Source organism: Ornithodoros turicata, chromosome 7, assembly GCF_037126465.1.
Source record: "Ornithodoros turicata isolate Travis chromosome 7, ASM3712646v1, whole genome shotgun sequence".
NCBI lineage: Eukaryota > Metazoa > Arthropoda > Arachnida > Ixodida > Argasidae > Ornithodoros > Ornithodoros turicata.
The window spans coordinates 20,016,448-20,029,723 of NC_088207.1; the positions used below are offsets into that span (position 1 = coordinate 20,016,448).

Genomic DNA, 13,276 nt, shown 5'->3' on the forward strand with positions numbered 1-13,276 from the left:
AGCAAAGGTACACGGGCGGACTACCAGTGTCGCAGTGAAACAACGACGCCGTGAGGTCGTTCGTGCTCCGCTGGTTGCAGCGTCCAGTGGCGAGAGTGGCATTCGGCGGAGGAGCTACGCCTGCACAAAGCAGGCCTGCAAGGCATCATTGCTACGTGGGCGACGCGCGAAGAAACGTGCGGAAGTGTCCGCTGAAGAGTTGGCGATCCACAGCGACTAGTGTGGTGTACTTCGTGGTCGGTGAAGTAGTTAGTGAGGGTTCATGCGTGTTCTTTTAGCGACTATTCATCCACTCACGCACAGCACATGTGCAGACGTGCGGACTCTTTCATCGCCGCAGACGTAATGTCTCAGGTGGACCCGACAGCCATAGGCGACGACTGCGGGGGGCGCGGGGGCATTGCCCCCCCGGAACATGAACTAGGGGGGGCGCCGCCTCCCCCGGGAAGTCCCGCTAAGAAACTGACACCAACCTTTGGGGCTCAGCGCCCCCGGGTCAAAAGAGCGAAGGTGAGGCGAAGAAACACAGAGGATGACACAACACAGCCTGAATTTCGCCCAAGTAATCAGATCAATGAAACGAAGCAGTCGAAAAGGTACCAGCAGCTGCCAGTGAGGTGTAACGGTAGGATCTTCGGAACGCATATTCGTTGGGTGCAACTCCCGCTGCTCCATTTCATTGACCATATTCATATATTGCGCGTATTTCGGGTCAAACACCGACGATTCAATGCATTTTGTTCCTTTTGCACTCCGTTTTCAAAGGCGGGATGCCTTCAGTTGTGCACATGTTCACTGTTTACGTTCTGTTTTTTTTTTTTCTTCTTCTTCTTCTGTTCTTCGTTCCTCTTATTTCTATACCAGTGCTGCATACATCATAGGATCCTGCCAGAGTGTGTGATTCTTCAGCTTTAGTTTTGTGTTCTTCATTTTTCTTTTCCTTTTCTTTCCTTCTTTTTGTTTTCTTTTGCATTCGTCTTTTCTTTGCCTTTTTTGTCTTCCCCCTTTCACTTTTTTTTTGAATAACAAGCCGACATCCATCTGGCTTACCTTCCTTTTTTTTCAAAGAAACATACCCCCTGCCCCCCCCCCCTCCGGGAAAGTGAAAACTCTCCACCTCTGCCGACAGCTATCGGTGTTGGTGAAATTGACCGAAGGATTTGCTTTAATTCTGCCCTATTTATTTGCCTCTACAACTGTGAAAGTCTGCGGTTCATCCTCTTCCACGACAATGGTACAAATTGCCTCAAGCAATAAAATACAGTACCCTCCAACTCATCCTACGAAACATTTACATCGTTGCATCGAAAAGCCAGCGATCCTTTCCTCAATAACATGAATTACGGATACATTCTCAGCATTTCCAAATTTAAGAACTGCTACCTTCGACTGTGGAATTTATTTTTCAGGAGCATGAACTTCGCAAGTGAGGGCTATCAGCCTATGGTCTGAAATTCTCTGCTCAATATTGATGTCGTATAGCTGCTAATGGAGTTGATAATTAGAGCACGGTCTAACAGAGGGTTACATTTGGTGAGTTCACCACTGAACGGGTGTCAAATCACAGCTAGCATAGTATGAAACAAAAGTTGACTGCTCATGATATTTTTACTCCCATGTCTTAGCTCAGTCCGGTCCACTGAGTCCGCTGCATGTGTCACTGTTAGGTAGGACACTAGAGCAGGCATTGCTATAGGGCTGTCACGTTTTCCGTCGTCCAAGACCGAACACATGGGGGGCATGGGATTGGAAGCGATACCTAGTGGGCTTGGGGTACATTGACCTTTGAATCGATACGATGTATGAAAAACGTTTTTGAACCAAAGTTTGCTTTGTTATCTCGGACTACAAATAACTGGGCGTCAGACGGAAAACCAGTTAAATCGATGGCAGCCCGCGCACCCTGCAAAGCGAGACAAGTAGGAAGGCCCCTGATTGGCCGACTCGAATGCGTAACGTTGCATTTTTATTGGTGCTGTCAATTTGATTTGCATTGTGCCCAGCGGTGTGTGAACTATCTCGAACTGTGCGTTCTATGGGCAGCAATTGCTGCCACGCTGTCCTCCGGTTTTCGCTCCGGATTGAACGAAGTGGATTGTGAAAGACTGTATCGAATTCTTAAGTCTTGAAAGCAAGCTGAGCACTGGGCACAGAGGGTCCTAATAATAGGCTCCCTACATGTGGATCAACGTAGCTTTGCTTTGGTGACGACGACTCAAACGAAAAAGAGTGGTAAAAAGTGGTAGGATTTTTCAAGAAGAGAAAGTAAGAGAGAGAGAGAGTAAGAAATTCAAGCCCGTGCAGTGCTTTATGCGGGATATCTGAAAAAAGTCACCAGAATGCCGGACGACCGGCCTCAGTCTCGTTCTCCTCCCCGCATATTTTGTAGGAAATAAGTAAATGCTCGAACGTACTCTTTTACAACTGCATTTCGATATTTCTATATATGAAGCGACAGACCAGATACATTTGTTGATTATCACACGTTTGTTTTCATCCACACAGTTCCTGCTGAAATGCTGCCGAAATCCAGGGTGGACCTAGTAGCCCATGGCATCGACACAGCTTGTAAAGTCTTCGTCAACAACCACTTTTTGGGAAGCACAGTCAATATGTTTGTTCGATACGTGTTCAACCTCAAAGGCAAAATCAGGGTAATGTGTGAGTTCTTGACATTAATGATCACATTCGTGAATTTACGTCGCGAATCAACTATATATGGTCACAATTCTTATGGCAAGTTTTATGGTTTAGGATTACGCTTTTTGCGTTGAGATTCCTCAAAGAAAGACCACATCTCCTTAGTGTGAATAGCACGGCACGTGGCAGCAAGGCACGACGGATTAGGCTTAAAGAGTTTAATGGAGAATCGTCGTTACAGTTACAATCCAGTACGCACGTCCGCTGCAGACAAAGACTAGTTAACAACCACTGCTAACGCACTAACTAACGCGCCAACGAAAACTAAGAGTGTTCTGATTGGGCCTCCACCAGGCACGTGAATGTTGTTCATTGCTGCCATCTCTCGTGGTATGGCGACAATGTATGGTGGGCGGCGGAGCATCCCTCAGAATAGTAAAAGGAACGTCAAAGTTACACCGGGTGTTTCACGAAGGTCCCCATCCTGATTATTTCGTAAGCAGGTGGCGCTATTAGAAAGCTGTCTTTGGAGTGAGCTTCCCTGAGACAGCGGCCAAGGGTTATACAGTGAGTGGCTCATAGATAAAATGAAATTTCTAACTCTTAAATTTCGCTTCTGACGAATTTGGAACCCTTGTTTTACTGGTCGATACCCCAAGCAAAAAATATTCACGCTCCCCCCCCCCCCCCCCAACAAGAAAACATGTCGACACATAGTGATTTTTTTTGAATAATTAAATGATTTTGATGTGCCGTCGTGCCTCGTTAATGTGAACCCAGGAATTATGGACGATTTCTGTGAGGACAAATTTTGTGTGCGCATGTTATTGTAGAGCATATGCAGAGCGCATTTGGGTCGATTTCAGAAATATAAGGGTACATATCTTTGTTTAAAGGAGCGTGGAAGTGGCCCCAAAAATATTTTTAGTTTTTTCGCTGCGACGTCTGCGAGCTGCTGCGAAAGAACAATGAGAGCAGGTAATCCACAGAGCACGCGCAAGGCTTTGTTCCGCACACACTTAAAGAACCCTCTCCACATCCGAGAGCGCCGAACCGAAGCAGAAGACGGCGTGACGTATCACGGGCTACTGCACGTGACCAGTGACGTCCAACGGCACGGCTGAAACATGTATAAGCGGCGCGTGAGCCAAGATGAAAAAAGAAAAGAAAAAGGGCACAGAGGCAGCTTCTGCGTCACTCGAGGCTAGAGTCTATCGGCCGCGACATCCTTTGTTAGACTGTCTGTTGTAGATTTTTGGCGAATTCGGGTGGTCATTTCGTAGCAACTTTTTTTTGACAGATCTCGAGTAGTCGTGTTCGCTTGGTCAAAATGAAGCAATCTCGCATGTTCGCGTGGCGCTTTCCGGGTGCTCGGAATTTGCAAGGTAGCGTTTTTTTGCCCGGTCTCAAAACGATCGAGCAGGAGATTGCTCAACTGTATCCGGTGTCGTCACATCCGTACTGCAACGGTGGCGAGTGCCCTCATTGGCCCGCATGCTGAAATCACGTGGTTTAGCAAACGACACAACTCGAAGACGGGCGACCGCGACGCCCCTAGCGTGATCCAAGTACCTAAAACCGCTAGATTTCTAGGTTTCATGTTCGGGTGACAACGGTCACGTGATCCAGCTCGGTTGCCGACCTAGCAATTTCCGAGCGCTCGGATGTATTGCTAAGAATGACCACCCGAATTCGCAATTTATTGCGCAGTGACAATACGCCGCAGGTCGAAAATATTTTGCAGGGTGTCTCCTTGGGGGTATAGCTTCACAAATGAAGCAGGATTTCGAGTCATGTTAAATGTCACTTCCATGCTCCTTTAATGGTGGTTCGAAACATGACAGAGGTTTGCGACAATGTCGCCGGTGGCGGGTGAATACGTTCACGGAAAGTTTTTTCGTCCCCGCGATTTTTCTTAGAGAGTCCGACAAAATTCTTGCGTCAAAGAATGACAATTCATGAAAAGGCTCCAGCGGGAAGTTTGCCTCTCCGGCTGCTGCACTTGATTTTCGCTCTGGTTTCGTGGCTTATAGGCTAATGCGACGGTTCCCGATTAAATGTTGTAAACAGGCTGTTTTGACATTCTTTTCACAACATGCAGAAAACTGGGAATCAGATTCGAGTAGCTTGCGAGTCGCCCGTTACTTACGCCTTGCGCCAGCACCAGTTACAGGCGAAGAAGTATACGGTCTACCCAGAATGTCCACCCAGCGTTCAGAACGCAGACTGCCACATCAACCACATGAGGAAAATGCAATGTGCCTTCAGTTGGGATTGGGGGCCATCCTTTCCCTCCCAAGGAATTTGGTGAGTTATACATTGGTTCCGGTCTTGTATGCACTACTGTTATTGTTATCGAGCGATAGAAGATAAATCGGCAATCAAGAAGCTACCCAGGGCAAGAGTATGTAAGCTCTGGACTAATGTCAGAAAGGTACGACTCGCACAAAAAGTTGAAGACAAGTACGAACAGAAGTGCAGGAGGTCGCTTTTGATTTTGGATTGAGTCATTGTGTGATGTACGAATCGTGGTTCTCAAAGCATGGAATTGGTTGCTTCCGATCTCTTTGCTTTCGTGTTCTGCTTCTGTGGCCTGCATAGTATAAAGGGGCACTGAGAGGATCTCGACCCGGCAAGGAAGAACGCGACAAAGAGTCATAAATCCCTATTTAGGACTCGACTAAATCTTCTAGAGCCAGCGAGAACAGAAATCCGACGTCTGCACAACGAAGTATGCCCTTCTGATCCTCCTATCACCATAAAGAATATTTCTTTTGATGTCAATATCTCTTTCTGGGTTCCGGCAAGCGAGTACAGTGGAAGTTTCATGCATTCTAATCGCCGAAAATTCAGAACTTGCGTTGTCTTTCCTGCTTTGCGAGCCGGTGTCCTGTAAAAGGAGAAAACATGAACGCCACTCACGCAGCTTTCCGCGCAATTTTCCCAGATTTAGCCGGCAGAACAGGCGACAGTAGTATGCCACATTTACGGTTCAGCCTCCTAGATAGTCAATCAGCAAGAAAACCGTGGTCACAGAGTTAAGCGCGGACAAGGATTGGAAATGAAAAGATGGCTAAGAAGTATGCGCAACGTGGGTCAAGTTCGCTGCCGCATTCTCAACCGCGCTGTATGAAACAGCCTGCTTTTAATTTCCGCACATATAGGTGTATTAATTAGTATATATTCGTACATCTGCACATCCACAGTCGTCGTATTTGTAGAAAAAATTCTGCACAACGAAAATGTCACGTAACGAACGTTTTTAACTTTCAACACAGAAAACTTTCTCAGGAATGTTGCGCTAGCCACAGTTGCCACGTCATGCCATACTTGTCCAATAATAGTCAGTTGAAGGCAGAGAGGGGCGTCGGAAGGTGGGGGCGGCCCCCTGAGTTTTCACATGCGCGCTCTGACCCCCATCTCCCCGAACTCTCGCTCTGAGGGTCCCGCCACCCCACCTTTTCTCCGTAAGTCTCATCCGAGACACATTTTTTTCTGCCCCGTTACCGTCGAATGAAAATTAACACCGGTTTAAAGAGTAAAAGACCACTAGGGAAGAGAACACGAAATTCACTCGAATAGGTACTATCCCCAATTATCCTATGTGATACTCTATGTACGTACCTCGTAAACCGAGATCAGTAACACGTCATTCAGTATAGCACCGTTGCCACACGTGATGCTTCTGGTCCTGCGCACTCGTCGTGTTTTCTGCAGACTGTGACTGGTCTTAAGAGATCAGTAAACCTTCGGACACACAAAGATAAATATGCATGCACGCTTTCAACATAATACTGACATCTGACCTGTATCTGAACTATCACACAGCTACAGCTCGCGTCGTGAGCTTTGGTAGTTGTGCTGTCCGTGGGTCACGTGAGTGATCACGTGGTAGACAGGAGCACCCGGAATGCAATGGGAATGCGGCTAAGCTCCTCCCGATGGGAAAACGGTCGAAGGGACCGCTCCTGCGTCTCCGGCCTCCATAAAAAGACATACTGACACAGATGGCGCTCAGTCTGCTCCTCTTGTCAACGACGAGGCCGTGAAGATTTTGGTTTCAAACTCAAGTGAAAACTACACAAAGTTCGATTTCGGCACCCTGCGCTAATGTCTCTTATATTCGCCTACGTAAAAGTAACTTCGACGAATTGCGGTAAGACCATAAACGATTGATATATTTTGAAATGTACATTAAGATTAGCATTCGCATAGCAACAACGCCCGGTGCGCGTACCTGCAGGTACTACTTGAGCAGCTGCATGCACCTGCACGGAATGCAGAGCGTTTTCAGTTCACCCCGATGAGGATTACCATGTCTCTAGGGCAGGTGTCCAAATTACAGTGGACCTGGGATATGGTCGCTTGCCAACGAAGAGGAGGTACCACATTTGTTTTGTACTATAGAACTAGATGGTAGGAACATCCAGTTCAACTGGAATCTTGGTAGACAAGTGGAACCAGTTGGAAGCACATCCAGTTCAAATGCAGCCTGGGTAAAACCAAGTGGAATCAGGTGGTCGGCACATCTAGTTCAACTGGAGACTGGGTGAAGCGTTGGAAAGCATATGGCAATCAATTAAAATCACGTCATTCTGAACCCGAAACAGTTCGTCCACTTAAAACCACTTTGGCGTGCAAATGGTTTCACTTCGGATTGCAGTTCAAATGTTCACTGGGAAACCAGGTTTAAATATAGCTTTTCATATTGTAGGATCTTTATGTAGTCTTACCTATCATTGGTTGTACAGCCTTGCTCCGCTCAATTCTACTGCGGTATAGCCCTATCTTTTTGGTAGCCCTTTCTATAGAGATTGTTACCAGGCTCCTCGGTCTTCATTATCCTGAGGAGCACGAGTTCCTCTAGAAGTGCACGCGGTGTCCCTACATAAAGCAAGTGCGAACTAAGTCGTACTGACAAAAAACCTTCAGCACAGGATTACGAGACTCACTTTTGAGACGGTGCAACTCCTGGGATGGAGCCGATTTTTTCTATTCGCTGTGGACTGGGAATACGAATGAAGACACCAGAGCGACTCACTTGTGTCACTTGTGTGTGACACTACTAGAAGAAAAGCAGCTACCTTTGGCCGCCATGAAGGAGTACAGCTTTGTGAAACGGTGGTGTCCTCCGCCCTGCACTGTTTCGGTTTCGCTGTGTCGCGATTACGTCACGATTACGTCAAAGTCACGTCAAAGTCACGATTACGTCACGGTGACGTCTCTTGTAGTTGTCTATTGCATTCCTGTGAAATGTTCTCCTGATATCCCAAGCAGGAATGAAAGCTTCGCGTTACGGAACCCACAGTTTATCATATTTTTTTTTGTTTTTCGTCTCACCCTTTGTGTCTACGATGACGAGATTGCGTTCGTTTCTCTGGAAGTGGATCGTGCCCAGATCTTTTTAGGATGCCCTCGTATCATGGGCTTCAGTTAACAAATTTGCGGGGGTTCTGTGCACACCATGTATTTTTAGTTTTCTTAGTTTAGTTTTAGTGCCTTCTTACGCGTGATACGTATTCTGTCTACATGATCCGTTCCGTTTTATTCCTCATCGCAAGGAAACACATTGCAGTTGAAGCCTACAGTGGTGTCCTCATTCGTGACGTCTCCGTGGTAACGATACCGTCGTGTAAGTTTTTGGTCTCATCAGTTTTTCGGTGCTGCGACCTCTTACTGCTGAACATCAACTGGCCTGCACGAATGCAAGCACTGTTCAAAGCCAGTAGTACTAGGTATGGTAGAAGTGAAAGCGGGATGAGTTACGGGCGCGCCTGGGTCGACTTCACCGCGTATTTTTTCCCGCGCAACGCGTGTGCGGAGCGTTGTCCGCGCGTTTGCCGGCTGGGGGAGGGCTGCGTGTGCGCTTATCGTAGAGTATTTTTTCGCCATGGGGCGACTTCTTTCGCCATTTTTCCACCTGGGCCGATTCCCTCAGATTTTTTTCCGGTACAACAGGTGTGCAGTGGGCGGTTTACATGCAAGTATAGACATGCAAAAGATAGCCATACACAAAAGTACAAGTGAAAATAGATATATTAAAGGCAATACTGCCAGAAATTATTCTGTGACTCTGTGTGGAGGAGAAAAACCCAGCCAAAAAACGTAAAAAGACGTACACACGTAACAAAGAATATACTTGTTACAGTTACGATACAATAGCAGTGAATAGGTATCACAGATCAAACACAATATCCTTTTATTAACTGTAATCATACCACAAGTTTTCAGTGAATGAGAATTAAAATTGGAGTAGCACATTTAATTAAAGAAGATACTCTTAATCAATATGGATAGAATCAAAATTACATATTGTAATATTGAAAATCTGAGACCTGAGAGCCATCGTTGCATCACAGGAACATTACAAGTTCTGATAGTTGTATGTAATTAATTGTAACAGCAGAGACCCTGGAAGACCGTGGGACACAAACGACAAGAAGAAATAAAATATATAACAGTACATTTAACCAAAGAAGACATTCTTAATCAATACAATTGCAATCAAAATTACAAGTTTTGTTATAAAAAGTCTAATATTCCTATACGTGAGAATCATCATTGCATAGCGCGAAGTTCTGATAGCTGTATGTAATTAATTGTGAATAGCAGAGACCCTTGAAGACCATGGGACAAGAACGACATGAACACAAGAGGAAATAAAATCTCTAACACCACATTTAATCAAAGCAGATACTCTTAATCAAAGCAACAGAAGAGAATAATCTATCATTTTAACTATCATAAAATCATCCTCGTGACTTAATCTAATCGAACACCATACAATTTTCGTTCTAAGAGACACTACAAACCGTACTTTGTTTTATCAACACAGCAAATAGATATGTAAACAAATGAACTTCACCCCTTAGCACGCTCCTAGGCAACAACCAGCTCTAATAATATCTGCCCTGATTTGTTGAAGACTGGAGGCGTACGCCTGTTTTGTGGGAGTTATGAACATTCCGAGCACAATAGGGAAGATAAGTTCATTATTCCAACATTACACAACTTTTAGTTAATCACTTTCCTATTAAGCGAATAGCATAGACATAAGGAAATAATGAGAAACAACATAATCAACAGCTAGCATTAATAGAGAGCCAAACCTGCAGCTCCAAGTAGAGAACAGATACATGCGATAGCGAAACAATCTATCAAAACAAGAAGCATTACAATCCAATACAGACTTAACCCTGAAGAACAGAGGAACACTCTAAGCGGCACTACGTAACAACAGAGGAAAATAATCTATCATTGAACCATCATAAAATCATCTTAGTGACTTAATCTAATCGAACGCAATACAATTTTCATTCTAACGAACGCTGCAAACCTGGATGGAGGTATCCAAGACATACAGGGTGTACCAGAAAACGTGTCATTGAATTATAATAATTAAAATCAGATGAAAATATTTTTGCAAGATGGCAAATTCAGTTGCCACACAAGTGCTGTTTACCCCGTATTTTTCCGTCGCCCCGTTTTTTTTATAAAGTCCGAATGACACGTTTTTTGAAACACCCTGTATACTATAGACATACAGGGTGTCCCAGAAAACGTGTCATTGAATTATAATAAAAAAACTACACCACCTAGAGTCATGCGGTCAATGGCATTTGTTCTTACTAGGTTTTTGCCCCCTCCTCATGTGAATGTCGTGTAACGTACATTTTTGCGAGCTTAAGTTTAAGCGAGTAAGCTTAAGTTTTAAGAGCTCGGAGACTTGCCTATAAAGGTCACTTTTTTACCCCACCAATGTGAAGAGCGTGTCTAATTTAGTCAAATTAATGATAATTGAAAGGTATATTCAGGAGCTATCCCATCAGAAAAAATAGCCGAACATCATGCTCTACGGAGGTCGCACAGAATAGCGCACGATGAATTTTTCAGCGCAATCTTTCTCAGTCCGACGAAAGGAGGTTGGAAACCCAGCCCTCCCCGACATCGCAGAAAGAGATAAAACAGGCACGGCTTATCACGTCCGACTTTCACTGGGATATGCTTTCCCTCTCCCAATTTTAGGAACTGTTACTTTTTCTACTATCACTCTGTGGGCTGGCTTCGGAACCTCCTTTCGTCGCACTGAGAGCGATTGCGCTCAAAAAGTCATCGCGCGCTATGGTCCGGTGCTCCAAAAAGCATGATATTTGGCTATTTTTTCCGATGGGATGGCTCGTGAATATCACTGTGAATTATCATGAATTTTAGTGAATTCGGCACGGTTTTCATATTGGTGGGGTAAAAAAGTGACCTTTACTTGGCAAATTTCCGAGTTCAGTTCGCAAATATTTACATAATTAAACTTGGAGTACAAGACATTCACATTAGGAGCTGGCAAAAACCTAATAAGAACATATAACGTTGACCGCATGATTCTAGGCGGCGTAGTTTTTTTATTATAATTCAATGACACGTTTTCTGGGACACCCTGTATAAAACCTGCACTGTTTCATCTCGGTTTTCACTCTTTTTGCTCAAACCAGTGAGACTTTATAGGACGGGAGTTGCCTCAGGACAGAAGCCGCCGATATGTCGAACAGAGACTGTTCTTCTTCTGGGCACCGTCCTCATCATTGACATGGTATTTAAAGGGTTAGGTGTGAAGTGTTTAAAGGTTCATGCGAATTGTGGGTCAACAGCCCGGAGGGAAGAAAGGGTCCGTACGGGCTTCTACGGCCGGAGTGAATGGCCGCTTTGTTAGAGTGTGGAGGGGATTATGTGAACATAGTGACCTAGGCTCCAGACCGGTTATAGAAAAATAGGAGGTTCACGAACACGTGGACGAAACGGGACAACAGGCAAGAATTGGCAAGCATAGCGAAAGATAAGAAGGTTAGTGGTTACGTGGAGAAAATTCCAGTACGAGCAAAGGTTTTTTTTAATACTTGTAATACAAAGTTGTGCCATGCAATAAAGAAAGCAGAAAGCAGTGGCCATGCAGAACATAACAGATGATAATGACAGATAATAACATAATAATAACATAAGATAATAATAAGATAATCACAGATAATAACAGGGAACATAAGATGATAACAGTGTTCGTGAGCCTCCCATTTTTCTGTAACCGGTCTGGAGCCTAGGCCACTACGTTCACATAATCCCCTCCACACTCTAACAAAGCGGCCATTCACTCCGGCCGTAGAAGCCCGTACTGACCCTTTCTTCCCTCCGGGCTGTTGACCCACAATTCGCATGAACCTTTAAACACTTCACACCTAACCCTTTAAATACCATGTCAATGATGAGGACGGTGCCCAGAAGAAGAACAGTCTCTGTTCGAAATATCGGCGGCTTCTGTCCTAAGGCAACTCCTTTCCTACGACTCTACCGGTTGGCTGGATTTCTACCCATCTACAGGGAGACTTTATGTCTCTATCTATATGACCAAAACCAATCAACTCCCATGCTTTATCACCCAAAGGGTTGGGGGCTATATTCCTTCCTCCAGCAAACAGGGCGCTCTCCAGGTCAGATAAGATAGTTCAAAGGTGATATATTTTATTGTGCTGTGCAAATAGATGCCTATATTATTCGCGGGGATCACTATCTTTTCGTATCCTTCCTTGAAACGGAAGTCCTCAAAGTGGATTCTGCTAAGTTTGTACAGATGCAATATTTTTATTGAATATGTAGAGAAAGTCCAAATTATTAAATGATAGCAAAAATACTCAATCGAAAACGAGAAACAAATTTAATTACATAAATTTTTGTAATATCTTTCAACAGAAAATTCTATATAGATGAACCACACAGAAACATGTGGTTGATTGTTCACGGCACGGATCTATGTTTCCAGGGTCTCTGCTGTTCACAATTAATTACATAGAACTATCAGAACTTGTAATGCTCCTGTGATGCAATGATGGCTCTCACGTCTCAGACTTTTAATAATACAATATGTAATTTTGATTGTAGCCGTATTGATTAAGAGTATCTTCTTTAATTAAGTGTGCTACTCCAATTTTAATTCTGATTCACTGAAAACTTGTGTGTATGATTACAGTTAATAAACAAATATTGTGTTTGATGTGTGATACCTATTCAATGCTATTGTACTGTACCTGTAATAAGTATATTCTTTGTTACGTGTGTTGTATTGTGTTTCTTCTGCTTCAGGATTTTTGGCTGGGTTTTTCTCCTCCACACAGAGTCACAGAATAATTTCTGGCAGTATCGCCTTTAATAAATGTATTTTCTACTTGTACTTTTGTGTATGGCTATCCTTTGCATGTCCGTACTGGCATGTAAACTGCCCACTGCACAACTGTTGCACCGAAAAAAAATTTCTGAGGGAAGTCGGCCCAGGTGGAAAAATAGGGAAAGAAGTCGTCCCATGCTGAAAACTATGCTACGATAAGCGCACGCGCAGCCCTCCCCCAGCCGGTAAGCGCGCGGACAAACCTCCGCACACGCGCCGCGCGGGAAAAAATACGCGGTGAAGTCGGCCCAGGCGCGCCCGGAACTCATCCCGCTTTTGCTTCTGCCAGACCTAGTACTACTAAAGCCAATGTCCTTTTATACTGAACATGATTATTCCAGTGACTTCCCATTAAAATGGACATGACGGAGAAACAGTACAAACAGCACATGTTTGGCCAATATCAATTCAATTCCTTCGTGCGTGGAACAC

The 13,276-nt window shown here is 44.5% G+C and overlaps 1 protein-coding gene across 3 annotated transcripts in view; it reads left to right on the forward strand.

The window, feature by feature from the left end:
* LOC135400294 (beta-mannosidase-like) overlaps positions 1–13,276 on the forward strand; it is a 45,049-nt gene that overhangs the window by 15,715 nt on the left and 16,058 nt on the right. For all 3 annotated transcript variants that reach the window (XM_064632096.1, XM_064632099.1, XM_064632097.1), the window contains exons 4-6: positions 2,506–2,654; positions 4,742–4,947; positions 8,202–8,272. In XM_064632096.1, the coding sequence (XP_064488166.1) occupies positions 2,506–2,654; positions 4,742–4,947; positions 8,202–8,272 (426 nt within the window). The remainder of the gene's footprint in view (positions 1–2,505; positions 2,655–4,741; positions 4,948–8,201; positions 8,273–13,276) is intronic.